Source organism: Haplochromis burtoni, unplaced genomic scaffold (genome assembly GCF_018398535.1).
Source record: "Haplochromis burtoni strain Fernald_Lab_line unplaced genomic scaffold, NCSU_Asbu1 Contig_58, whole genome shotgun sequence".
NCBI classification, from domain to species: Eukaryota; Metazoa; Chordata; class Actinopteri; order Cichliformes; family Cichlidae; genus Haplochromis; species Haplochromis burtoni.
The window spans coordinates 955,301-972,243 of NW_024582419.1; the positions used below are offsets into that span (position 1 = coordinate 955,301).

The following is a 16,943-nucleotide window of genomic DNA, read 5'->3' on the forward strand; positions in this document are numbered from 1 at the left end:
AAAGCGCTGTTTGTCAGTGGCACAAACACGTTTTGGCTGGGGAGCACATGGAGAGCGAACAAGGAGAAGAGGAGTGGAGGATATGCGGTGAAATCACAAAACACTTCTTCAAAGCTCCTCTCCTCCTGTGCAATAATCTCTTGCTCCCTTTTTCTTTCTCTTGCAAATCAACTCCCGGGAAAGACTCAAGACTCCCCAATTAACAATGAGAGGGGGAAGAAAAATTCCAGCAGCTGGCTAGAGTTTAATAAGACTACCTCTCCAAGCAGCTTAGGCTTATGTACCTGATTCACCGGCCCTGGCATTGGAGCTAAAGACAGAGGGAATCATTCACGATTAGTGCAGGCTGAAATACGAGGGAGAGACCGAGAGACCGTTCAAGCTCTACCAAACCCAACAGCAAGCGCGTAGGGGATTACTGCAATTGTGTGAGGTATTTTTCTGATCACCTTCTTGGCTGATAGGCTCAATGCCACAAGGAGCTCGGGGCCTTCCACAGAACAAGGTTCAGTTATGCATTATGTGAAGGTTAGCGAGCCTTGATGTATCTGACTAAAAAGGTTGACTTTCGAACAACTTCCTTAACAAAGACATCTAAATGTCAGAAGGCAGAATGAGGTCATTACTCTGATATCTGTGGGCAGGATAGTTAGCAATTCCCCAGTCTAAACATCTGGGGAACTTCAGCAAATATAAAAGTTAGCTCCCTCTCACTCTGCACTCGTGTTTGATTCGGTCTCTGCAGAGTGAACCCGCTGTGGTACATTATTTAACTATCAGTGCCTGATTGATGCTTGGACGAATTGCAGAGAGAGGTCAGGATGTTCCCTCTCCTGGTTAGCAGTCTATTGTCGGCGGCTGATTTCCCACACAGCGTCCGCAAATGCCCTCTTCAATATTCATCTAGGCAAATTTGACGACTCCCACATCTCAATTTGGCTCTCGGCAGCCTACGCCCCAGCCCCCTGCTCCATCACTCGCGGTCCCAGCTTGCTCTCTCTGCCGCCGGGGGTCTTCTGGGACGCACCCAGAGCCTCAGCATCTCACAGTCCCAGCCTCCAGGCCCCGGGGCTGGGGAGGGGCAAATCAAAGCCTGCTTGGCTCCTTTCTCTTTCCTTGCGCTCACCTCAAATCAGCCTCACAGCAGGGTTGTGTCGTGCCAAGCCTCCGCCTGCCCTAAGCTACCCCTTATTCACCCATTAGGGGCACAGGCCCACCGTAGAGCTGCCCGAAACCCCACTACCATTTCATCAGGGCCACATTGTGAGGGAGCAATGAGCATCGCAGTGAGAGAGCTGAAAGCCCTGACTGTAAAAAGCACACTGATGCCTTTTTGACCACGGATAGTTACAGCTTTTAAGGTTTTTCACTCAAAGGGCACCTTGGCCTGTATTCTTTGAGGAATCAAACACCAAGAGATGCATTTGATCAAGGCTTCAAAGCAAAAAGATGCCATTTAGTGCTCTGATTGGCTCATAGACTGTATTAGCATTGCTTCAGACTGTCACAAGCCAGCTATCATCAGCCATAACCTGTTAGACCTTTCTAATGTCCTCCGCAACAATATAAAATGATTATGTGCTAGGGCAGATGAGGGCATAGTCATGTCCGCATGGGATAGTTTGTCTTCAAGGGTGGATCTGGGCACACTGCCCACCAGACCAGAGTGGGCCAGCTTTCCACTGGGCCATAGCACTGGAATCCCGCTTCTGACACCACAGTGATCCGGACCAAGTCTGTGGCACTCAGATTAGGGACGGCTCGCCAAGAGAAATGAATATCCAGCCAAAGCAAAGAAATGCAGAGCCAACAGTTGGGATAAAATTATAAAAAAAAATAATACAGTAATTTCAAGCACATCAAACATGATCCCAAATTCCACTGTGGCTATATCTCACCTTTTAGTATAGAATAAGAATTTATAAAGCTCTAAGCATGAATAATCAGCTTTTATTAGCGCAAACCTTGTGCATTTATAATTCAAATCCTTTCATGTAAACAAAATGAGTTTTTGCGTAGAGAAACACATCCACACATTGGGGTAAAGGTTTGTAAGAGCCTTTTAGTGCATTGCATTGAGACATTGAGAACCCCATTAAGATAGTTTGCCCACACTTACTGGGAGTTGGATAATTAGACACTTCAAAGGCACCTGCCCGCCCTCCCAGGGGAGACAGAAATCGCCGCCCCACGACCCGTTTAAAAGCATGTTAACTCGTATCTGAGGCTAGCAGGCTAATTTAACTTTTGACATTTGATATCTGAGGAATGAGAGAGATCAGCCATTTAGCTGGAACAGGATTACCCCCCCGTACACACCCCTCCTCCTCTCCCACCCGTTCCAACCAAAACCCCCCCGCTCCACCAGTCAGGCCGGATTCATTAATTTTCTTGCTGCTAAGCACTTTATCAATGACTAGTGAACATCTAAGTCCAGAGTGGACTCTCTCCCTCCCTCCCTCACTCCTCCATGGTGATTAAGCCCGTGGATGTTCAGATCTGTCTGTCTAATTCACTGCCTGTGCTGTTACTGCTGATCTCTTCTCACACCTGCAAAGCAGCTAAGTAAACAGAGGTGAAACTTTTTTGAGAGTCAAGCTTGAACATCATTCATACCGCATCCAATTTAAACAGCATCTGACGAGGTCAAAATGCCAGAAACACTTGTACAAATAGTACAGCTCTATTGCTACTCAAACACATGTCAGCTCGTGGTTTTTATCATGGTTATGACCGTTTCCTCTTTTACTATGCACCTTATAAATAGGTGAAGTCGTTCCAGAAGCCTCTACTTTGGAAACTGTATTTAAAAAGCACTTCCCAAATGATTTAAAAATGCTGTAACAGTAGGAAGAAGGCTGATCGCCTTCATCCTATTTCAGTGACTGAGTAGACCATTTTCCACCGCACAAATTATCGTGCAGTTTTAGGGTGGGTCACAGCTTTGTGCACGTTCCCTACTGCAGGATGCACAGTACTTCTTTCAGAAAAAAGAAAAAACTGCTGGGGCTCTATGGGGATTCATTTAGGTTGAAAGCAACCAGTTTTTTATTTATAAATTTTAAAAAAAAATAGCAGTAGCAAGAAAAAAAAGAGATGGCAAAGAAAGGTTTGTTGGCTTCTCAGGAATTGAATGCGGGGAGATGTCAAGAGAAATCAAGAAGAATAGGTATACCTTACTTCAAAAAAGGACTATAAACATCCTTAGGATCACAACCTCAAGCTCTCCAGATTAGGAAACTACCACATGTTACAGTTACAGCAATACAGCGACAAATGCTGCGTTACAATTGCCTCAGGAGTCGGATGCTGAAGCTGGGAATGACTTAATTGTGGAATTGAGCTCCTCGGAAAGGTAGAACATTCATCCACCACAAGAAATACAGAACAAAGCTTTTTTTTTTCTTACACTTAGCACCCCTGCAGCACACTCATGAATAGACCCTCATTAATGCTCTTCTTTAAAAGTTTAAGGACTAAATATACCAGCGCGTTATGCGAGCACAAAACTGGATTTTAGCATTTTTTTAAAAGTACTGTCAATCCTTACGTAGCAAGCACATTGTATTTTGAGAATTTTGTAACTGACCTGTTGCGTATGTATTTTGCGGAGTTTTTCTTGTCAGCATGCAAAGAAAATATTTAAATTAATCATTTATTAACGTGAGCAACAAACAGTTTAGTGCTAAGTTTGTCAATATTTAATACAAGAAAGAAGCGTGTCTTATTTTTTGCGCTTGATATTTTAATTAACTAATAACCTTGTTTCCAAAAGGACGTAACTTTTGTAAATGACGCGTAAAACTAACCACACCTATAAGCACTATTTGGGGATTGCTTAACCACGCTCAGCCTTGCTTAATAAATCTAACCCTTACAGTTTTAGTGTTTACTGTTCTACAGCCGCCATCTTGGCTTACTTAGTCATGTTGGTGGGGTTGTTCCAACTTTCTGTCTTGAAAATTCTGACTTCCGACTTCAACCGGAATGCAGTGAAAGCTGCTAGTGTCGATGCTTAGCATACAGCAGGGGATAGCATCACAGCAAGCAGTCTGGAGATACACCCTGAAGGGCAAATGACTGACTAAATACTGTTTTATCAAGAGTTTGCTTCACATAGCATACAGCACAAGCAAGCTAGTCACCGCATCGGTACATTTCTAAAGGTGGTTTACTGGCCTGTATTTAAACACACTGCAAACATTCTTAGTACGCTTTGTTGTGTTCAGGCTAAGCTTGTTGAGAAGCATAAGGTTTGGACGTAATTCAAGTTTCTTATCTTAGTTTGTGCAAACTGTTAGCTGACTTTTGTTTAGCTTGCTAATGTTGCATGCTACATAACAAGCAATCAACCATTGCAATGCAATTTAGCAGGCCAGTGGAGTAGATTCAGTTTTGGACTCATGCAGGTTTCTCACGGAGTAGCTTGTGATTTAGTTTATCTCACCAAACACCTCATGCGAATACCCTTTTTCTGCCTCCTCCTGCTTTCTGTCATCACTTTCCCCAATCACAATTCAGCTGTCGCAGTTAAATCATTTTCTGTTTAAGCTGCAAGATGAATGAACTGCTGATTTCAAACTTGTCATACCTGTGAAACTGAACAGTCAACCAACTTAAGTGAAGCAAACCTACAGGGATACTTTTACTTGTGTTTATTTAAAGTACCTCTCCAAATATATTTAAATTTAGCTAGCAATCGTTGACATATCACAGTTTGGGAGTTTTGAGGGGAGTTAATTTGCAACCATAAATCTGCATTAGTCCCAGTCTCATGCTTTCTGCTGAATGTCTACATTACAGGTTGAATCGGGGGCTACATGTGAGTGTGACGGTTCTGGGTTAAACGAACAGCATTCCTGGAGCTTTGATGCTGCAGCTGGTAATGCTTACAGTTTCTAACCCATCACATTTAAACGCAAAGGTCTTTTTTTTTCAGAGACCATGACAATCAGAATTCCAAACTACAAGCCAAATGCCATAAAAATAAAACAACTCAACAGACTCACTTCACTGTGCTCCCACAATGAGGGGCTGTTCTTTGGCACGCACGTTAATCCACCCTGGCTTCAAAAAAGTGAATCAACACTTTACTTTTGCAACTCTAATTATCTAAAATAACATTGGCCCATTTTCCAGTTTAATCGTCAAGACTGAGCAGCTAACAGTTCACTTCATAAAGATTTTCCAACATGCTGTCATTTTATGACGCTTAATAGTCAGGCCACATTTCCTACAGAAGACCTGACCCTCACCTGCCCCCAATGTGTGATATCAGCGGGAGTGCCGGCTTAATAACAGAGGGTAGTTTAGCCCTCTCCTTCTCAAAATAAAGGTGAGATGTGGACAACTTCATTATAGTGTCTGCTGCAGGCAGGGAAAGCCCTGCAGATTAGAGGATCTGCCATGTTGGCCAAACAGACTTAACCACTGTCTGTTGGGAAGGGGCTGAAGGTTGGAGGTGAGCGAGGAAATGAAAAAGCACAAGATTTCTATGTGATTAGATAAATGCCTCTGTAATGCGAGAGAAAGCACAATACACAGTGAAACTTGCAGGTGTGGACAATTTATGGGACTAGCTGCTGGAGAAATTGTCTCATATGTCACAGGTTAGATCAGACAGGATGCGTAAAGTATGACTGAGGGGCTATATGCTCGTTTAACGTAAAGTGTAGTATGGAGTATAGGGAATGTTTATCTGAGAGGATCCTCGAAGTTAAAGATTGTTTGTACATGTCACTCTTGAGTGACATGTACAAACACAAAAAACATAATTTTAAAGTCCACGACTTTAAAATTTAAATCCACTTCAGACGAGTACTGGGGAAAGAAACGTCCAGTCAGTAAAGTCAAAGCAATGTTTTGGGTGAACTGAGACATTGTGGAAAAATTGTATTGTTACTTGTTCTAGAGAAATATGCAATATGAATTAATCTGCTCCAAAGGACCATCTGCCAAGTTTAGCTGCAGTAATATTTAGAGCACCAAAACTGTAATATTTATATGTGAAGGACTCACTTCTCATGGAGCAAGTCAGGTTTGTGTTTTGAGGACGATGAAGGGGATGCAAATACAAATACTTAAAATGTGAAAAGTGGAGCAAGCATCTTTGGCCACATTGTTACAAAAATAAACTTTTTAATGGATACTTAGCTTTTCTTAAAATGAAACTATGATGTCAGACTGATAACTGACCCAGATTTAGCATCACCTATCAAATGCATATATATTTGTTTAAAAAATATCCTAAAATCTATAAATCGAAGCCTTTACCATTCCCTGTACCGTTCCACATTCTTCTATTTGACCAGATGGATTGCAGTCTCTCCTCGTGTTTGTTTTCTCGACCTTTTCACTCCTCGTTTTTTCCTCATCAAATCTCCTCCGTCTACACTGCGTCCATTTACCTCACTTCCCATTTCCCCGACCATTCCCCCCTGCATCTCCCCTTCCTGTGGATGTCCCTGCTCAGTAATAAGCTCCTCTCATGTATGACCTCTCCTGTCATTCCCACCACTGGAATCCTCCTTCTCTAATCTCTGCATTACTTTTACATTAATCCCACACTCGGCCGTTGGAGCTCATGTGACACATTGCCATCATAAACCGCTGCTCGAACTGGAATGAACTGGTGTGATGAGGTAAAGCTGACTTAAAATGCTTAAGGCTACCACAGGATTCACCTGTAGCCTGTTGCTTTTCTTTTTCTTCTCCATCCTTAAGTCCCCCAATTTTCCCTCTCAACGCCCCAACTCCTTCAGTGCATTTTCACTCACTCCTGGCCTTCAGCTCACACTCCAAGCCTACTTCCTGTTCCCATGTCTTCCCCAAATCTTCTCAGTCTTCCTCCATCTCCTCTCATCCCTTTCTCCTTGCATTTTCTGCCTCTCTTCATTCACTACCTCCCAGCACCTCCATCCTTCTCCCTCTCCCCTTTGGGCCGCAGTGGGACTGTTGGACTCACGCAGCCCCATGCTGAGCTCCTCCAGAGCCAAGCCAGAACAAAGAGACCATTGAGCCGAGCAGAGACATAATGTGGGCCGCCTCTGACAGCACCGAAGATGAAGTCATGAGGTCGCCAAACAGTTAATAACGACGGCCCCATCCTCCAGCTGCACCAAATGTGCGTGTACAGTTTTGGTGCCGCTGAGAAAAGTGAGAGAAAACGAGGGTGTCTGCAAGCACGCATGACTGAGTTTCCACAGTCTGCAACGCGTGTGTACATATCTTAGAGCATGTGGACGGACAAAAAGCTTTTAAGGGCGTAATGAGATACTCCATGACACCCAAAAATGCGCTCAATCACTGCGTAAATACCACAGAGGAGAGACAAAACCATCAGAGAATTGCACTTTTAGTTTTGGCCTCGCTCCAGCTGCAATGCAGAACACCCACCCCACCACCACCACCACCACCACCTCCCCCCCTTCTTCCTCATTGGAGTCTGTCTGGCGCAAAGTCTGACATGAGACACATCTCCCCGGGACCGGAGCTGTCGCTGCAAGGCCCACACTCTGAACATCATTAGACTCACAGCTCCAGGTGAGATCATGCAGGGTAGCAAAGACCGGAAGATCCAAGTGTATTTGTGTCTGTGCAAAAGCACGCATGCTGGAGATCTGGTTCAAGCATTCATCTCCATGCCACTGAATGACCGTGGCCTATTAAAATGCCTTTACAGGACCACTTGCTTGTCAAGAGGCCTCCGGGCTGAGTTGTGCGCGGGACAGGGGAGGGAGGCAGAGCGGGCGGGAGGCGGGAATGGTGAAAGACAGCTATGCAATTGATTAACATTAGAAGGACTTGCTCAAGTTCAAATTGCACGACCTCCTCTGCTGTAAGCTACAGACGTTTGTTTCCCCGCAAGTAGAAAGCTTCTTTCAAACCCTGTCTGTGCTACACATCTGAGTTCAATTCTCCGCATGCCCTCACTCTGAAAATCAATTCCTCCTCCTCTCCTCTGCTCTTTTCCTCCAGGTCTGCGAACAGACCAGGGCGAAGGGATTACACTGTCCCTCCCCAGATCCGAGCAAGACAACAAATGGTTCTTATCAACTGACACCCCTCTCTGCCGTCCAGAAAGAAAAGGCAGAAAAACTGGCCAAGCCGCTTCAGCACGGATGTGTTCTCTGGGTTCTGTCTGCCAATCGTGGCAACTCTTTTCACACTTAAAGCCTGAGCTATTTACGAGAGCCCTGGGAGAATACGTGCACAGCACCGGAGGGTGGGAAGAACTGAGGGGAGAGAGTTGCTGCTTCTCAACCTCTGCTTCTAATCAATCACCAGAAATCACTGCCATGGTTTATGGCCTTTGATCCTAGCTCCTCTTTCGCACTGGAAGGGAGAGAGTTGGGCAGAGAAAGGGGAGGGAAAGCACAGGGAAGGTTGAGAGTCAAGGCCCAGAGGGTGTAGAGGTCAGGGGAGAGAGATTAGGGAGTACAGAGCCTTTTGCGCTCTCAAATCTGAAAGCATGTCTTGATTTAATCCAGTGAGTTTAGAGCGCAGAGCAGCAAATGGCCTGGAAATATCTTTCATGCAAAAAGCTAATTATAAAAGGCAGTAAGTACCTCACAAAGGTAAAAAAAAATATAAAAGATATTAAAAAAAACTGACTCTAGCTCTTTGTGCACATAACATAAGATTTCACAACTCTATGATATATTAATAATTTTATATTTTTTGGCTTATTTATGTATTTATTTTGCAGAAAACAAAGAATCCACAGGTTATTCATAAGCCAACCAGCTGGTATTATTTCTGAAAATGTTTCACTGTGCATAATAAATACATCTTTGTAAATAAAATCAAACTATACAGACAATATCGAAGCCTATTTTTCTTTTATATAAAATCCAACCCTGGTGGCAAGGCCACTAGTTGCTCCTTCATCCAAAGAGAAGAGAGCAAACAAACCAAACAGAGAAAAACACGCCACAATAAATCCTCCCGGTCGGGTCGTGACACTCCTGCTTTGTTCCTCCTGGCAGGTGGGAGGCCACTGATGCCTCCCGACAAATGGGCAGAATGGTAGAATAATCAACTACTGTTTCCCCACTTTATTGGTTTATGGGTTTACGAGGCCGCCGGTCGTCCTTCAGCCTCGCTCTCTGAGGGGAGCAGCAGGAGCCAGCAGGACCTTAGATACAGCAGAGTGAAGCTGGTCAATACGCACCAATCCTCTCTCATGAGACAAGCTGATCTGTCATTAAACGGCTGGTCATTGGTTTAGACTTGCATGACCTTTGACCCCTGGGCCTTTCTAGTAAAAATGACCTCGGGTTTGTTTTTGTTTTTTTAAGGAGCCGCTGTGACACGAACTCTCACAACATATTAAAAATCTAAGACTTGAGATGTATGCATGCCATGAATTCGAAATCATTTAACTACAATTTGTTTTAGTATTTAAAGATACACACACATAAAAAAATACCCCACAGAATTCAGCATCATTGCTGAAAGACAACATTAACGTCAAAAACAATACAGAGATTTTTAACAAAAGCTGAGATTGCCAAACTTACTCGAAGATAAGGAAAAGGGGTAACCTTATCTAATACGGTTTGCAGACTTCCTGGTTTAGACTATTGCTGTGCATTCACTCAGTTTCCTTTGCAAATCGGTAAAAACATGTGGCTTATTCAGAGATGCTTCTATTGATTATCATTTCCTGTTTTTGTTTTTTGCCCTGTCTCTTGTCTTTGTGGTGGATCTCAGCAGTTGCTATATTAAGTCCAGTGTTGTTGTAACAGCTGGCTAGCACAAAAAGAAGATCTACATTGTAATTAAGTTGATTTTTGTTCTATCTACAACAAGTAGCACTAAGTGAAAAAAAAAAAAAAAAGATGCAATTCCACTACAGCTAAATTGTGGTGGCACCACTGCAGTGTTCAGAAGTCTTGAGGCGGCGGCTTATATGCATCCTCCAGCAGTGAGGGAGCAGCGAAGCCCCAGCAGGCAGATCTGGGCAGGCAGAAGTGTGCCAGACGAGAGAGGCCAGGCAACGCTGGAGTGGGTTGGGCTGCTGAGGTTCCCCTCCGCCCTGAGTAGCAGCGAGGCTAAGCTAATCCTGCGCCTCAGGCCCCTGTGAGGTGGCTCTGCCAAAGTCTGTCCTCCTGCTGCTGCAGGAAATTGCCTTCAGTGCAGAAGTCCATGAAATGGCTATGGCTCACCAGTGAAGGCAAAGCACATCCGCCTCGTGTGCACATGGTGATTTTACAATTCTACAGGTAGCTTCAATATTTATCTTTGAAAGCTCATAATGTACTATCATAAAAGAGCATGCTATGGTTACATTTTGTCACCTTCTATGTATACCTTCTAATTCTAACACAATGTGTTTTTATGCATTTCTATGTATTATGCATGTAGCATACAGCGGTCGTTTGACACTTAAAGCCACTTTTCCTGTGTGGGGCTGCATGTCAGGGTCTATAACGCCTCCTCCATTGTGCTGTTTGACCCACGGGCCAGGCAGCGCTCCCATGAGGTCCCTTATCCCTCCATCAGTTCTTTCTCATTAGCTCCCACAGGCAGAGCCCCCAGCAGGATAACATGAAGAGGCCCCTGCCTTCCTCTTTGGTCCCCATAAAAAAAACATATAGCACAAATACAGATGACACAGATCACCTTTTAGGAAAAGCAAAAAAAAACAACAGTTCAAGAAAACAGCACTTAAAATATTTAAGGAATCAATCCTCCCGTTAGATCTCCTGATTATGCTGAGTCATCTGATAACAGTTATAGTCAGGCTGTGTTTGAGTGTTCCTATTAAATTTATGCATTCATGAATAACTTTCCTTTATGGTAGGTATTGTTCTTTTTGTGTGTGTGTGTGAGTTTGTGTGTGTGTGTGTGTGGGGGGGGGGGGGGGGGGGGAATAAGCAGCAGGGACAAAAAAGTGGAAAGCAGAGGTGACAGCATGAGGAGGGAGGAGGAGGGGGAGGAGATGGGGCAGGACACAGTGGAGAAACAGTTGATTATGAGTCCCATCAAGTGATCAATGATTTCATTAATAAGACGGATCATGCGGCTGTCATAGCTGTGACAAGGGCTGAGGGATGATCCGCTCCCAGTGCTCCATTTCAAGCCTCCCTCCCTCCCTGTCCTTCCAATATTGCCTCCCTCTGCCAACGACAAGGGAACGCCAAGGAAAGAAAAAAAAGGGGGGCTGGGTGTTCGTGGGGATGGAGGGAGGAGGGGGTTAGTCATGAGGGAGGGAGCAAATGGAGAGGGGGGAGAAGAGGGAGGAAGAAAAGTGAAAATCCATTTTGAAACCCATTTTCAATTAGGGGTCCACAAGCTGTTATCACAGGTGTCCCAGAATGGGGGCCCGTAAGTGAAAATGTCTCCTATCCGTTTCTGAAATGAAACCTTATCTGGGAGGCACAAAGATGGCGGGGACAGCGTATCTGTAAATTACTTTCCATCCCTGCTGTTAACGGGAACTTTATTTCTGTCAGATGACATTCCCCTCTATTTACTGTTGATCATTTAAATGGCTGCCTAAAAAGAAGGAGGCCCCTCACTCTTCCTCTATCACCCCCCCTCCTCACCCATCTCTCTGTATCATTCAACCTTCTCTGCCCATCTCAAGATTTTTTTCCTTTTTTTTCAGTGTAGTCAAGTGCTCCTTTTCTTCTTTAAACACTTTAGCCACGCTCTCCATTTGCTTGGGGATTTCTGCAGTAACCTACACGAAAGCCTAACATTTGTTGCCCTTTAAGGCTTAACTTGTTTGCCTTCTGAGACCCTCACTCTCTCACCCTTTTAAGCACGCCCATTAAAGCATCCCAACTCGCCCACTTAATAACATGCTTTGCAGAGGCTCTGCAGTCGAAGCGGCGTTCACTGACAATCTTCTAAACTGAGCCCGCTTTTTCAATTCCCATCCTATTATTTACACTCGCTCCCTCTCCTTCCCTGGATCGGCAGCACTCATATCATAAAAGTCCAACCAACCAGAAACTTTTACTATTCTTTTTCTCTTTTGCAAATAACCAGTCCTTTAGCTCCCCAACCCTGTTATTTATTTATTTTTTTTATTAGCAAATTATCCCATGACGACAGGATTTATCCAACCAAGGAGCATGGACATCTTTTTTTTAATCGTAGGACCTAACAAAAGAATCAAGGGACTTTGTGGTCCACCTGCCTGCTGAATGATGAGGATTGGCGGGGAGAGACACCCCCACCCCCCTTCATCCCCACCCCCCCTCATCTCCAAACCCCTCCTAAAGAGCACCAATCACAGCATTGTTGTGGCACAGTCGGCTCTTTTGAGCTGTCACTGCTAAAAGGAGGGGACACAGAGATGAATGGTACACAGGATGAAGCCACCATTTAGCTAACCATGTGGGAACGCTCTACCAGGACTCAATAATTACTCCGGGGCCTGTTCATCCCGGACAAACCCAACTATGGAGAAGAGAGCAAAGGAGCAAGGAATGCTTAAGTTGGGAATTATCGCTGCAGTGCACACGAAGGGAGGATTTTGCAGCTTAAGGTTATCATCACTAATAAGCTCTGATCAGATCAATACCTGTTTCCGAGCTGATTCACGGTCACAGAAGACGGCTGTGCTTCCTGGTAGCAGAGATATCTTTGGAAAAATGCGCACTAACCAGTCCACCTGCCCTCCCTAATTGTTTTCCACTTTTCACAACTTATCATAGCACGCTATTGCCAGGCACTCCGTGGGGGTTTCTGCTGTGCTGAGATCAGGGGCCGCTACTCTGCCTGACGGGGGGAAATATTTTGCCGGCCCTTCATAAGATGAACCAGTCACTGGGGTTCCACAGCTGCTCACAATTACCTTTTGTTTGGATGGATGCATTGGGGCAGGGGCTACGAGGGTTAAAGTTGAGGCGAGTGTAGGGTTACACCTGATAAGAGGTTATGAGTTCTGGGGCCGAATGGGGAATGTGCTGTAATTATAACCACACAAAGAATGTGTAAGCTATCTTATGATTCAAAGAGAGAGATTGGGATCTAAAAGGGACCTTTCTCTACAGATAAGTATCATCCCTCCCCTCGTCAAGTGAGTTATGGGACTACTGTATTTTAAGGAGTGCAAAGTCGTAGCACGCCCTGTGACGTGGCAAACGGGAGATTTTTAAGACAAAGCTTGCGCCGTTTAGAGCTGTAATTATCAGCACATTACTAAGAAAAATCCACAATCACGGTTCCAAATTACAGCCATGCTTTTTCCGTAGTAAACTTTTTCTTACTGTCCCTTTAATGAATGAAACAGAGCCAGCCATCTGGGAATGAGTAAGAGTGAGAGTGTTCCCAAGATGCTTCAGGATGCATTAGCTTACCTACTTCCTGTGATAACTTCCATATGGAGAGCAAGTCACAGCGACTTATTTACCCCTTCCTAGACTGTTTGTCTTCCGTTCACACTTGGAATGATCATGTTTGACATCAGCAGAATGAAGAGGAAGTCACAAAACACTCTATCAGGCCACCAGCTCTGCCTCCGAGAGTCAAATCTCCATACCCCCAAAAACCTTCCAAATCCTCTCACTGCTAATGAGCGCAGCTGCAGCTTAGGCCATGGTGATCTCAGCTCCGATTTTGTTATGACTTTCATTTGAACAAAAGAAAAAGTCTAATATTTCTACTCCAAGGCTCAGAACTGGGAATGAAAGGCTGAATGACGACAAGCTTAATTAAGCGCAAGCTCTGTGCAGCTTTTAATAGCAAGTGTTGAAGACATTGCTAAGTAAACATGTCAAAGTTGCTACCAGTGAGCATTGTATTTGACTCACTGTTAGCCATGAAAATAAAGAAAGAGTTATGTCAAAAAAACAGTGGGTGTCTAAATCTTTAGATGGTCGTTTAAGTCCTATAATACTCGTTGGACTGCCGGTTAGTTCAGTGGCCCTACAGCTCGAACATGTTGAGTGATGGTCGCTGATACATATAGACTGTAGATAGAAGATGGATGTAGACACCATCACGTCACCCTTTGTGGACTTTATTGTGACCTTGCAGCAGTCATTGTTGTGATTTCATGGACCAATATGTGATCGTATGTCTTTGTTATTAGCTAGTACAAGCTAGCTTGTTAGCAAAGTGCATCCATTGCCTGAAAGGATGCATCACACAGAAACAGATACCTGCTAACTAATGCTAAGTTAGATACAAATAAAATACATGCATAAAAACTGGAACACTGACTACTTTGTTGGCCTGTTAGTACACGTAGCTTCATTTATGACTAGCAGACAGGTAGCGGTTACATAGTGGCCTAGCGGGAAAGTGGTAAAGAAATCAAATATGGGAGTAAAAACAAAAGTCATCCAAAGGTTTTGCACCGTCAAAGGCAGCTGCGGGTGCCTTTGGTTTCAGACTATAATACTGGACCTTTTTTTCTACGAAGGTTTGAACTTTGAGAGTATTTAAACAAGAGAGAAAAGCGTGAAAATGTTCATGCCTGTCTGAGAAAAGTTTATAAAGTGTGTAGTGAGGGGTTTTACAGCCTTAAAACATCATTCCTGTAGCACTTCACTTCCTGCGGCGCATGCATTGTAATGTAAATTTTGCTGACAAGTCTGCAAGGTCATGAAAAACAGACATCTTCACAGACCCTCATGCTAACTATCTGATGATGAAATGTACATCATGCAGACCCAAGTGGATCCTAGTGAACTTGTGGATGCGGAAAGCATAATCCCAGTATAAGTATTCAAAATGTTAGGCCGTGACACAATTAGAACCAAACCCAACGCTTGCAGTACCTTTTGATACAAACATTCAGAGGTTCTTGTTTCTTTAAGTGTAGTGTATGTAATGAGGCTGCCTGTCAGCAGCAGTCCATTTTAAGTATATGCACTGCCACACTATGCCTATGACTTAAATGACTTCTTAATAAGGAAGTTTATATTTAAGTTCATCAATCATTTTGGGGTTGTTTGTTTTGTTTTTTTACCTTTACCTGGGCATCAAATTTATTATTGAGAACCAACTACTAAATTTCTCTTTTCCCAAGTACATATCCATATTTCTGCTGTAAAACCCGGTCTTGTAAGTCTAAGACAACTGTAAACCAGTTACAGTTTGGAGCTGGTGGCTATTTTTGGAACTGCAGGCTTTGGCACTTAATTTTTCAGCCAGTAAGTGACATATTGTAACCAAACTCACAGAGGTCTGAAATTCATCTGACCAAAAAATGCTGAATAACAAAAGCTTTTGTGACTCTAGCAAAATAAAACATGAAAATGGATAGGAAATTTTCATTCAGTAGTATGTTTATGCACACATTAGGATAGCATTTGTTATCTGATCTGGTTAACCTGAATGCACTTTTTATTTTCAGTCGTCCCAGCTGAAAAAACAACACCTTAATGTAAGGTGTGTGCATTGCATTCCTTCAATTGTGGACTTTTATTACTCAAAGAGTAATCTGACTAATGGGGCGGCTTGTGGCTATATTACGAAAGATCAAAATGTTATTGGCATAAATTACTGCAGCTCAGTTAGAGGTGACTTGTACCGTTTGAGGTGGTGCTGGAGGCCACTGCTTTCTCACTGATGTCACTTCGTGCTAATGAGCCCTTGGTAGCCACGATGGTCTCCACCCTCTTCTTCTTCTCAGCTGCTGAACTGGCCTGGGACTGGGTTTCCATGACGATTGTTCATTCCTCAAGACCTCATGGAGACGGGATAACTAATGGAGAAAAAACAGAAGATAAACCCGGTGAATGCAAAGATTAAGTATATATTTAGAAGATTAATAAGTTAGCAATAAGTTTACTTTTTCTAATGTTATCTGTAGAATGCTTCAGAAATAGACTGTGAACCCTGTGAGGAAAACTTCAGATCCAGTCCTCCCTTTTCATGGTGCCCAGAGCACACTGAGGGTCAATCCAGGAGCTCACACTGATTTATTTTAACTCAAACCTGCTGGGCTCTGATCTGCTTGTCAGGGGCCTGATTTCCTTCCTCGCTAACTGCGGTTAAATATCCAAAACCAAAATTTAGTGCGACTGTTTTCAGCTGTCACGCTAAACTTCTGACATCTTGTCAAAAACACAACAACTCTATAAACAGAGTGCGGCAGGACATCCCGACTAGGTTTTATATCTCAGAATAGAAGTAAAGGCAGCTTGTGGATATACTGATAATCCCACTCTAGCAGTCTTTCCAAAGAGAAAGGAGAAACCTTAAGGGGATACCACAGAGAGAGAAACATTCACAGTCCTGAAAAAACAAGGGTTGTTTGAAGGCCCTTTTGGGAATATCATGGTGCCGGGCAATTTTTCTTTCAAAGAATAAAGGTGGTTCAAGTTAATACTGTCTGTGGGTTTAGAAGGGGTTCAGCCAACAGTCTAGCAGACATGCTGCTCAGTTCAGCACCTCAGAGGCTGTCTACAAGCTCAACTGTATCTAGGTCATGGAGGTCTCTGATTATGGAGACAACATGGTGATACACCACAACCACTCATTTACACAAAGTATAGGACAGTTTCATTTGGTCCGTTACAAAGCCTTTACTTAGACCCCGTAATTCTTGGATAATTACTGGAAATATTTAGTCTGACTGATTTTCTTTACAATAAAGAGCAGCTAATTACCCAACTGTACTATTTAATTGTCCTCCTCTCTGTAAACACGCATGGATACAAAGGCAGTAAAGTCAGCTGTGATGCAAAGAGAGTAGTGCTGCTCAAAGAAAGAGGGGGGTGAGCTGATTTTTACCAACTCCCCAAGGAAGGAAGGCAAGGGGGAAGTGGTGAGGGGTAAACTTCAGACAAACACTGTGCGCTTTGTTTGTTTTTTTCCCCACCCCCTGAAAAACCAGAGTCTGTCATCCATTCTGACCCGACAACAACATCTGTAAGCAATTGCTGCCTTACAAAAAAAAGGAGAGGAAAAAAAAACACAATGCAATTACACCACTACCAATCAAAACAGAATTAAACAAGAGCTTGTCCTCTAAT

General features: G+C 43.6%; 1 protein-coding gene across 1 annotated transcript in view; it reads right to left on the reverse strand.

Moving 5' to 3' along the window:
• The window catches only part of gli3 (GLI family zinc finger 3), a 96,304-nt gene that overhangs the window by 63,077 nt on the left and 16,284 nt on the right, over positions 1 to 16,943 (reverse strand). Inside the window, exon 2 of the mRNA XM_005922577.2 lies at positions 15,497 to 15,670. Coding sequence (XP_005922639.1) covers positions 15,497 to 15,629 — 133 coding nt within the window. The 5' untranslated portion in view covers positions 15,630 to 15,670. The remainder of the gene's footprint in view (positions 1 to 15,496; positions 15,671 to 16,943) is intronic.